Source organism: Telopea speciosissima, chromosome 3, assembly GCF_018873765.1.
Source record: "Telopea speciosissima isolate NSW1024214 ecotype Mountain lineage chromosome 3, Tspe_v1, whole genome shotgun sequence".
Classification (NCBI taxonomy): domain Eukaryota; kingdom Viridiplantae; phylum Streptophyta; class Magnoliopsida; order Proteales; family Proteaceae; genus Telopea; species Telopea speciosissima.
Genome location: NC_057918.1, coordinates 33088996 through 33101052, shown reverse-complemented (window position 1 = coordinate 33101052; position 12057 = coordinate 33088996). Strand labels below are relative to the sequence as shown.

Below are 12057 nucleotides of genomic sequence, written 5' to 3'. Positions count from 1 at the left end.
GGATACGTGAAATGACTGTCGTGCCCCCATGGAAAGATGAAATTTTCCAGGGACATGACGATCATTTTGCATGTCCCTGTGTCTAGATGTTGGGGCAGCACACCACACGCGTAGCATTCTCTTTTCCTATATACAAATCAAAGGTCTGTAAAGGATGGATACTTCTATTACATGTATGGGTTGAACCGGACTGGTCGACCTTAACTGAAGGGTTCAATTTTAGCCTAGCTCTGCCCAATGGGCCTGATTTCCTAACCCTAACCCATCCAGTGACTGCCAAAGTACTGAAATTTTTGGGTGGGCCTTAGGATTTTGGGTCAAGCTTGAAACCCTACATTAGTTATTATTTTAATTGACATCAAGAAAGCATTTATTTGTGTTACCAAAAAAAAAAGCATTTATTTATTTATTTTTTGTTTGGTAACAAAAAAACATTTGTTCCAGATAAGAAATAGAACTTTCACCGTAGGGAGGAAGAATCTGCTCACCATTGGTGATATGATCATCTAATGGGACTCTTGTTTCATCATAAACTCCCACACCTTATTTTTTGGGTTAAAACTATCTTTCCCTTGGACATCTGGTGGCACTGATGTTCATGATGGGATGAAGGAAAATTTCTTCTACCATGGGTTAAGGGAAACTCAGTCCTAATAATCGAAAGTTTTTCTTCACATAAGGCAAAAAAAAAGAATATCTTTGACTATGGTGATTTGATACTCTGATTGGACTCGTGGAATGGTGAATGTCACCATTAACTCTCAGCACCCTATTGTCGAAAATCTAAATTATCCTTTAATTGAAAGGTTAGATCCCAAGGATTAATTGATTCTCGCTTCACAATGGGTGAAGGAAAACTCGTGTAAGTAGATTTAGGATTTTGTTTAACATGTAAGCATTTTGTTAGAAAAGGGCAAGTGGAGTATTCCAAAAAAAACCACCTCTACCAACTATTGGGGTTGAAATGGAAAATAAACAAGGGGAGACAAATGAGCATGCAACATATGTATATAGACATCATACACACTAGAGAGGGGGAAAGTGTGACACTGGATCATGTCCTTGTACAAATACCGTCCAAGGCTCTTTAGGATCACTCACATGGAATCCGTGTGTGGGATCCGCAAGAAGAGTGGATTCCATGTGAGTGGCCCTAGAAGGCCTGGGACATGAAATCCAGTGTGGGACCCACAAGAGGAGTGAATTTCATGCGAGTGGCCCTGGAGGGGGCATACAGAAAAAAGTCCAGCCCATTCACCGCTGAAGGAAGTCCCCCATATTGAAACCATGTCTTCTTAAATCTTAATCGTCGAGTGGCCGTCTCGATTTTCTGCTCGGGAGAGGGAAAGAAAAATTCTCAACTGCTATTCTGTTATTATTTGTTGATCAATGGCTCAAATTCCGAATTTAGATAATGCTCCTCTGAATTTCGCATCCCTCAGGTACATTTGATTTCGCATTTGAACTTGAATTACTGTTATGATCTGCACTAACATTCACCGCGAAAAATTTCCCTGTCGATTTTCTCACAAACCAGAGAGCAGTCCCAGAAAGAGCTCCTTAACATCCTCAAGAACGTGAGTTACATTTCACCCTGAAATTCATTGTTTTTTGAGTTCTCGAATGAATGAATTTTTCTACTTTGGGTTCTGAAATTCAAATTTTCTGCTTCTGTAGTTTCGTGGGAAGAAGTGTTTAGTTTTGGATCCGAAGCTTGGCGGATCACTTTCATTGGTTGTCTCTACATCGGTTCTAAAGGCATGTTTCTTTTCTGTCTCTTTGTGTTTCAGTTTTCTCTCTACTTTTTTTGCTAAACAGTTTTCTCTCTACTTAGAGAATGGTTAAAAGAATCTCTTTCTTCCTACCCCACCACTCCCAAAAAAAACGTACGTGTTACGAGCAATTAACGAGAAACCTAAAGTATTATCATAGCTCTATAAACCCACGAAAAAAAATGGATACACGGACTTCACACAAGAAGGATGAGGGGTAACCTTTTGTACAGGTCACTCAAACTAGTACTGGATGAGATTCAAGAGGCACACCATACATGTAGAAAGTGGATTTTGTTAGGGTAGACTATTACTGGGTTCTATCCGAGCCCGATTGGAAAACATTAGGCAAAATATTTCCCTGTGGAACAAGGAGGTCAATTGTTATGATATTAACACCACTGCCCAAAAAGATAATGCCACCTTGGAGTCAACATAATAACCTGAATAAATTGTTGCAGCAAAATTCAAGGGCAGTCAGTAGGTGAAGGGAAACCAAAAATAGCTGACTTTTCTGAGGCAGAGGGGATTGTCACCTGAAGTTGTGGCTTATCTCTTATCAGGCCATTACAGTTTGAAACTCGTGTTTTAAAAGTTGTAAGAAATGCTTGGAGCATCTTTCGTATATTAAGCTGAAACTTCTTTAAACAGAATTCAATTCCAATACTAATGTAGACCAGTCACAAATGATAACCAGTCCACAAGGGGATTGCGAACTTCAGGTCCAGCAAAAGTAAATATTTTGATTGGTTCTCAGATTTGCAGGAAATTTCAGAACAATAAAATAAAAAACAAGAAATTGAAGAAGGGAAGAAGAAGATAGGGTAGTCTCTCTTAGACTCGGGTCTCTCACCCATGGCCTCTCACCGTATTTTGATCTTTCACCAATGGCATCTCACCATACTGTCTCATAGAGCAAATCACAAAGCTATATATATTTTTTGTCAACCTCATTAATCAAATTTGTAACTGAGCTTTAGCTCTTACAATGTTTAAATAGAAAAACAAAAGTAACAACTCCTAATCTGGTTAGGAAACATAAATTTTATTTGAAGTATGATAACTTGGTTGCTTAATACAACCACAACTTAAAGGAATCCTAATTAAACTAGCAATCAATTAATTAAATAGATAGGCCCCAGATGGGCTGGACCAGGACCACAGTTGGGCTGGGAGCCTGTTGCTCCTTTTCTTCTTGCGTACATAAGTCTCTGCATCAACTCTCCTTGGCATGAAAGCATTCGTCCCTGACAAATGTAAATGTGTCATGTACTGCTCGTAAAGGTCTAGGTTGAGTTTCTTGAAGTCGTCTGCATGGATCCATGTGCAATCAGTCTTTGGTCATCCTTTCCATTTGACAAGGAAATTGTGATAGCTACAGCCGTTATGTACCATAACATAGATGTCATCAAGGACATCTTCAATCTCATCTGTCGGAGGTGCAAAGAACTGGGGTAACTGAAGAGAATGCTCCGTTTCGCCCTCATCTGAATGGTGACCCACATATAGAGTCAAATCTGCCCCGTTGAAGATGTTACATGATAGTCATCCCCAGTGGCAGCTTAAGAACATATACGTTGGGGCTGATCTTCTTCAGAGCTTTATAGGGTCCCATCTTTCACAGATGCAGCTTATGATTCGTGCTAGGTGTAAACCTCTTCGGAGTTATTTGAACCAGGACCTTATCTCCTACTTTGAATTCAACATACTGACGGCGACGATTAGTTGTAGCCTTGCAGATGTCATTATTAAGAGCAATGCGTCTATGTACAGTAGCGTGTACCTCAGTTATGTGCCAAATGAACTCATCCACCTCAACATTAACAAGTGCTTGAGAAGGGAGGGGAACTAGGGCAATCAGTTTCTTTGGTTGAACACCGAGGACAATTTCAAAAGGAGTGTGACCCGTGGTATGGTTAAGTAAGCTGTTGTAAGCGAACTCAGCTATGTTGAGTCGAGTATGGATGACTAAGACAACCCAACTCAATTAGATAACCCAAAATTCTGAAAATTAAAACCTCTCAGATTAGCACCAAACTATAGGAAACAATAGCCAATAAGAAGAATAAGAACCCTTCAAAAGATGGAATCAATCCGATTGTCACACCCCGGCCCGATTAGTAAGGGCAAGGCATGACCGAATGCCAATTGGCATTCAATCGATCTCCCAGGATCAATTAGTGCAATATTCCTAATCACTGTTCATAAAACACAGTAAATTATCGCAGCGGAAGAGAATAAACAGTAATAATAACAAATTAACAATAATAATAAAGAGATCAGGTGATAACTGAGTATTTATATTAAGTGAAACCTGTGACACAATGTATAGTTCTCAAACGGCACCACAAGTACAAAAGTACAACAGTATCTACATATTATATTTCACAAAAGAAGTTTATAAACACAAAAGGGATAGTGTACTCCATCAGGCCAGATCAAGTGAATGCGCATGCATCGCATCCACAATAAGCTTCATGAACTTCAAACTTCTGCACCGTACGGTCCTCCTCGGTGTGGAAGTCAGAAGCAGTAATAACAACATCATCTGGTTTCTCAGAATCAACAACACTATCTGAAAAAGAAGAGGTACCACAGGAGTGAGCTCCACTGAGCCCAACAAGGGAAACATGCAAACACAAGCATATAGTCCATGATGTATGACCTATATCTAAGAATGCTACTAACATCAATGTCTAGGTCTCATGAGGTATAAATGCTACTGTAGTAGGTATGATATTTTCAGTCACAGAATGAACTCATTGGTCTTCCCAAGAATACCACTCTACTACAGTGGGGACCCGCCAGTTCTGGAATATACACATCAGACCCCGACGAACCCCCAGTGATAACCCTACTGTTATTTCCATTCCGGTATGTACTCATCAAACCTGTGACAGTGAATGACATTCCGGTATTAACCCTTTAGACCTGCCACGGGTTATCCAATACCTTACCTCTGTTGGCAAGGGTCGTAGCATTTGGGTTAATGATAGCCTAACCATATGCATTTCTAAACATGATGTCATATGAGGCAGTAAATAAATAATAATTTAGAAGTCCAACATCATTTCTCAATACATCAAAATAGATCATAGTAAAAGTATGCAAATGTAAAATGAAATGACACCTATAACATGCATTCATCTAATGCAAAACAAAAGCTACAAAACTACATGATTATACTACTATGATGTTGCATGTCCATGGCAGCCAGCATAAAAAGTAATTAAAGAAGAAACACTTCCAAAGAAAATTCAGAATTCCCTTACCTATATTGGAGGATGATCTTAATCAATTGAAGCTCTAATACACACAAATATTTACACTTCTTGATGTTACCATTGCCTATATAGTCAATATACAACATTTGTTAGGTTTAACATAACCCTGGGCAAAGGCCCAAGGTATACAAGAACTAAAACCAAAGCTGTGGGTAGAACCGGATTCAGAATTGGCTGAATCCGGTTGACTGTAGGACTCAGGTGTCTGAATCCGGTTGGCCTACCAGTGGCTGTTCTGAGGTCCAAAACCCATGGATCATTCATGTATGGGGCTATCTTTCCAAAATTAGTTTAGGGCTTTGATAGAATACAGCAAAGGGGAGATTTTGACCCATTTGCATGTAAGATCTAATTAGGTTTTCTAATTAAAAATTAAATAAAATATAAATTTTGCAACTTTTGAGAATATGGTTGAAACAAAAGAAGAAGATAAGAAATTGGTACTACAACCTGGTTTTGGTGATCTACCAAGCTATACTTAAGTCCAAATTGGGATTTTATCAAAAGCTATCTAATATCTTAGGTCTAAGCTGAATTGGGTCTTAATCCCAAGAAAAATTCAGCAAGATAAATAGAGAAGAAGTTGAGAAGTTAGGGTTTAGGGTTAGATGATGCCCTAGAACAATAGATTGGTTAATTAGGTTTGAGTTTAGGGTCTTTAACAACCCGATTTAGGGTTTATTATAGTAGGCAAGGATTTAAGTATCGGTATCGGGTATCGTATCGGTTAGGCGATTTTAAGAGACGTATCGTATCGTATCGGAGATACGTATCGATCGGTGCAGAAACGCATAAAAATGATCAAAATACACATGAAAATACACTTTTGGACACAAAAAACAATATAAACAAGCAATTTGTGTCATATATCATGCATATATACTAAGAATTGTGAATAATCAATAACCAGACAAGTGCGGCACTTTGAAATTGTTATAAAAGACTAAAAGATGAAATTCCTTACATGTAGAGTCACTCTATTGCCATGAAGAATGTCGGGGTGGATCAAAGTCATGTCTGTAAGGGTCTTTAACAATAGGAGCGACTAGGATGATGTTGTGTACTGTCCGAACATAAGCACAATACTGAGCCCAGTCAAAATACTGATGGTAGTGACTCTCCCACTCATAGTAGAATCGTGTGTACTGCTCTGGAGTGGCTAATGTTACGACAGCACTAGGTTGTGCTTGTGCTTGATTCTCTTTGTATCCATAACTTCCATACCCTACGGAAGCCCCATGTCCATAGCCTGAAGAAGAACCTGATGCATAATGCCCATGGCCTGATGAAGCACTAGCATAATCAGAACTAATGCTAAGTGACTCCATGCCACTCATAAGCACATCACTATCATATGGATTGTGGGAGCGCTTGGCAGACTTGCCCTTATGCGGCTTCCGCGAGTAAGTCTTATGGCCAGTAGGCTCAGGACCATGATCCATATCTTGGGTAGTATGTGTGTATCTTGCCTCACATGTGAACTGAACCCCAACACGATGTTGTGAAGCCTCATGGCCACCACCACTACCTCCAGCACCACCACTACCTCCAGCACCATGGCCACCACTACCACCACCACTACCATCATCATCATCAGCAGCAACAGCAGCAGCAGCAACAGAACCACCACCACCATCACCATCACCATCACCATCACCATCACCATCACCATCACCATCATCATCACCATCGTCGTCTTCATCCTCATCATCAACATGTTGTTGAGTTCCTCCATACGGATGACCTGACCTCGTCCTCCTGACTAAACCTTCTTCAGAGCTACTTTCATTTTCTTGAACATTAGGACAAGGATCTTGTGATGGTGGCTGTGTTGCATCCTCATCCATCTGTTGAATGATGCTCTCTATCACTGGATCAGGTTTGGTTGTTTGGTGATCCTCATTTAATTGATCCATCACCAATACCTTATCGGTATCTTCTATCCATGCTCTAACTAGATCTTCATCGTCAAGTAGGTGGTTGATGTCGATTGGGTTGACATCTACATCATCTCCTTCTCTTTCCAGCTCTAAATATTTAAGCTTCAGCTTCATGTTGTAATGGACATACACTAGCTTCTCCAACTTTGAATAACTGAGACGATTCCGGGGTTTGGTGTGTATCAACCCGAATGTACTCCAGTTACGTTCGCAGCCACTAGAGGATGCCGTTAGGGATAATACTCGAATTGCAATTCGGGTTAAATGTGGAGCACTAGTACCCCCATAATTGAGCCACCAATCAGCTGCACAATAATAAATGAAATATTAAAAGATAAAACCTTAAAACAAATTTTAAATGATATTATAAATTAGGTAAACCTAACTTACCTGGGCGTTGTGTGCTCCTAGCATAGATAGCCATTCTATCAGCAAAACCACGAGTGGCCTCTCGAAAATAATTAGCCTAGAGAGGTATTAAAAAAATATATATATTAGTTCCACTTCCACCAATCACTCTATTCTTGGTTTCAATCATTTATACAACTAATTTAGTTCTAACCTCATCCATGGAAAGTGTGGCCTTCGCTACATCTGGCTCCATTCTGTTCACAACATTCCTTAGGGTACGCAATAGATCCGGTCTATACCCTATATCATTGGAGTATTGGATATCCGGATTCAAATAATATGCTGCACATGGTTTGTAATGGATGGTTAGAAACCTAGAAATTCTAATAATAAATAAATAAATAGTAACTTACTAACTACTAAGTGTTTAAAATGAAACCAAAATCATATACTTATAAGATTACCTGCCCAATGAACATCTTGAACTAACATATTTTCCCATCGATCGGATATAATCTTCAAATACTTCTTGTTTGATGTTGGGTTATTCTCATGTATTTTTCTCTTCACACATCCCATGGCCTCTACCATCTTACCCATGGTCTGCTCTTTATCCCCATCAACCTCTCGAAGCAGACAAAAGAGTAGCATCATAACATTATAAAGTCGGCCCATTGCAACCCAAAACTTTGAGGAGGTGACAAGATCTTGAACAAATCTCCCAATTTCAGACCTTGCATAATTGCTAGTCAACCACTCAGTAGAGGTAAACATCTGTAGCAGCCCATGCTTTCGGGAAATGAGGCTATCAATTGCAATGTAATTTGTTGCAAATCTTGTTGTTGCAGGCCTTACTAAATCCCCTTGTGTATAACTCCTCATCAATGCCAAAACCCAACTATGGTTGTAAATAAAATTGGTGATTTTCCTTGCATTACCAACCAACTTTTGGACCTTGGGCAATTCTCCTATGTCCTTAAACATCAAATCTATGCAATGAGCTGCACATGGTGTCCAAAATAAATGTTGCCTCTTTAACATAAGCAATCGACCAGCTTTCTTGAAATTTGCTGCATTGTCGATTACTACTTGGACAACATTTTCTTCTCCTATGTCCTCCACAACTTCATCCATTAACTTGTATAAGTAGTTGGCATCTTTGATTTCACTAGATGCATTGACCGACTTGTGGAAGATCGTCCTTCCATCACAGTAGATAAGAAAATTGATGATGGATAATCTTGTTGGTCCACTCCATCCATCACACATGATGGTCACTCCATATAGTGGCCACTTCTCCTTGAACCTCTCTGCATACTCATGCACCTCTTGGACAATATCATCCAAGTAAGGCCCAGCAATCTCATGAGGTGTGGGTGGCTTAACATTTTTCCCACACCGCTGAATCTCCTTTACCATGGCCTTGAAGTGGGGATCTTTGGCCTTATGTGGTGGAATCATAGAACTGTGGAACCATCTGGAGATTGCTCTGCCTATCCTTTTACTAAGTGTTTTGGGTTGAAAGCTTTCTTCAATTCTCTGTTGGCTAGCATCCCTTGCTCTATAGACATTAGGATCCATGTCTCTGATATCTGGGCTCTTCTTTCTCTTACCCTTACCACTCTTTGTAAACCAGTCAAACATCCCCTTCACACTGGTTGTTCTACTAAGGCCAACAGGTTGCTTGCCCTTACTTAGAGATGGACGACAAGAGGAGCCAACACCAATATCTACAGGGCCCTGGCTGGGTCGAGCTGATTGACTTCTAATCAATTGCTCAGCTCTCCATTGTTGCTCTTTTGCTTTATGTCTTGATTGTTTCATCGCCAATGCCAACTCTGGGTCCTCCTCTGCTCCCATATCCGATCCTTTATAATCTTCAAAATCTTCCATCAAATTTTTCACCAATGCATCAACATCATCATGTGCTTGCTTGGATTTTTTTTTGGAATCTCTAAGGTGTTTTTGCATTTCCCTGCTTAACTCTACAGGGCACTGTGTACACTTGGAAACATTTCCATATCCTCCTGCCATGTGCTCTTTTTGCCGAGTTACCCCACCTCCAAGATGTTGGGTGTCACAGAAGTTGCACTGTGTATGCAATCTATTATTGTTTATTTTGGTACAATAAGACCACCCAATGTCTTGTTGTCGCGGCATCGTCCTAAATACCAAACAAAAGTAAATAACTATATAAGATATATATTAAACAATATTCAAATCCACACATCAATAATTTATTATTTATACAAGTATAGACAGATATTATGATGCATGTCATGCATTGCATCATCTTCTTTTATTTACTACCTAACAAAGTTGCCCTAAACAATATTTAAACATTTTTATATTTTCTACAACTAGTTACACATTATTTAATTTTTTAAATAATGAAAAAAAATGACATAATGTACTACATATATGAATCTAAGTCTTTGATTCTATTTCAGCCAATTATACATTTTATCAAACTATAATGAAAGAGTATAGATGGAAAAATCAGATTTTTTACAATTTTTTAAGTATTTTATAAATTCAAAAAATACCCCCAAAAAAAAAAAAATACAGATTTTAGGGTAAATGTATAATCTTCTTGGGATGTCATACATCTATACATAATGTACTCCATATCTTATAAACATTACCATTTGTTTTAAAGTTAAGAAGAAAAAAAAAATAAATTTCATTTTAAAGAAGAAATTTTCGGTTTTGGGTAAAAATGGTCAAAGAAACATGGATTTGAAACCAAATCTTTGTAAATGCATACAAAGAATGCAATTTCTATGTTTGTTTAACATATTCTCTTTGATTCATACCAAAAAACATACCAATAATCAAAGATTAAAGCAAAAGATTCAAGTTTTTTTCAAAAAACTTACCTAACCCTTCAAGAACAGCTTTTGAATTCGAATGTGGGCTGTTAGATCCACCAAATGATGTGATTTCAGCTCCTCTAAGTTCGTTTTTTGGCAAAGAATTGAAGGCCCTCAAGAAATCTTACCCAAAAAACAAGTTTAAATGTGTTTTTGGAAGGGTTTCTCAAAGCTGGGAAGACCTTTTTTCCGCCAGGACTGCTAGAAATCGAGTTTTAGGTGAAAAGAATGAAATGGCCATGTGTTTTTTAAGTTGACGATACGTATCGAGACGACTCGATACGTCTCGATATGTATCGGTCGATACGTATCGATACATATCGAGACGACTCGATACATATCGGTTTTTAAATATAATAAAATAATCTTTTTTAAAAACTCTCGACTGTATCGATATGTATCGATCGTATCGTATCGTATCGTATCGGTACGTCTCGGTCGATACCTCTCGATACAGTCGAGACATTTGCATTTTTTAAAAAAAAGATACGTCTCGGCCTGTATCGTATCGACCATGACCGATACCGAGACGTATCGGCCGAGACGATACGATACGGACCGAGACTTAAATCCTTGATAGTAGGGCTGGTATGGATGAAGAGTTTACCCAGAATTTTAGGAGAGGAGAGGAAGTTTGGGAAAACAGATTTAAGGGTTAGGTGCCCTACCTGAATTGAGAGTGGAGATGATGGTGGCAGTTCCAATTCCAAGCTTCAAGTGAATCTCCAAGCCCCAAAGTCCAAACCCTAGCTTTTCTTCACTGCTTCCTTCTCTTTTCCCTTTCTTTCTCCTAAGCTGAATCGTTTTTAGCTTTTGATATGAATGAAATGAATTAAGACTAAGTCTTAAATTTATAGTAAGACTTCTACTAAGGCATGTTTGCCATGGCTAAATTAGAATTAGTTATAGGGATATGATTTTCAAATCTGATTCTAAAGTTAATTAATTAGTTAATTCAAGTTTTTAAGTTATAACTTAAGTCTTTATAGGCCGTGAAGGTGGGCTCGGGTATGTTGGCACCTAAGTAGTCAAGATCTACAAAGGGGTGTCGGCCCCACTAGGTAAAAATTACTATTCTGCCCCTAGTACAGTAATTAAGCAAGAATAGTATATATATATACATAGAATGGGATTCTTACCTATATACTGGCCTAGGTTATGGTGAGGTTCTGCATATGCTCGATCCAACATGTCTGGCATAAGAAACTGATATGCTGGGATCCGGCAGGATTCTCAGACTCAAGGATAGCTAGCTGTCCTGGCTCCTCAGAATCCTCCATAGATGTGTCAATGGATTGCTCTGAATCCGCCACTGATGCAGCCCACAACATACAGGCAAGCATAGACACAGACCCAGAACCTGTAATCACACAAGTTCGAAAATTTTCAAATTAGAGGTGGGTTTCACACCGATGGTTATATTTAAAGTAATTTGAAAACCAAGGGACTCTGAGACGGGAAATCAGGAATCAAAGAAAAGTCAATTACTTCATATCAGACCAACGGAATTGGCTGAAACTTGGATTGAACCTCTATTTCAGTAACCTAACCCAATAAAGAAATAACTGTGGATCAAGCTTTGCATTGTATTCTTTCAGCTCCAACTTTACTTTCTGGTTGTCATCAGGATACCTCTGGTTCATGCCACAATCATATGGTCCTGTATTATAATCTTCTTGGAAGGTAGGATTATTGATGGTCCTGTGTGCTGGAGGTGTAAGGTACTTTGTGGCAGCCTTCCCTGGAATTGACTGGTATTATGGGATGCAGCCGGTGCAGGATAATGCTAGTCCCTTTGATCTTCTGGAGTAGGTAATGTAATTCCAGATGGATGTCA

General features: G+C 38.9%; 1 protein-coding gene across 2 annotated transcripts in view; it reads left to right on the top strand.

Annotated features, from left to right (window-relative positions):
- Positions 1-1244: 1244 nt before the first annotated feature.
- The window catches only part of LOC122655830 (vacuolar protein-sorting-associated protein 33 homolog), a 79022-nt gene continuing 68209 nt past the window's right edge, over positions 1245-12057 (top strand). For both annotated transcript variants that reach the window (XM_043850192.1, XM_043850191.1), the window contains exons 1-3: positions 1245-1442; positions 1538-1577; positions 1678-1758. In XM_043850192.1, the coding sequence (XP_043706127.1) occupies positions 1390-1442; positions 1538-1577; positions 1678-1758 (174 nt within the window). In that variant the 5' untranslated portion in view covers positions 1245-1389. The remainder of the gene's footprint in view (positions 1443-1537; positions 1578-1677; positions 1759-12057) is intronic.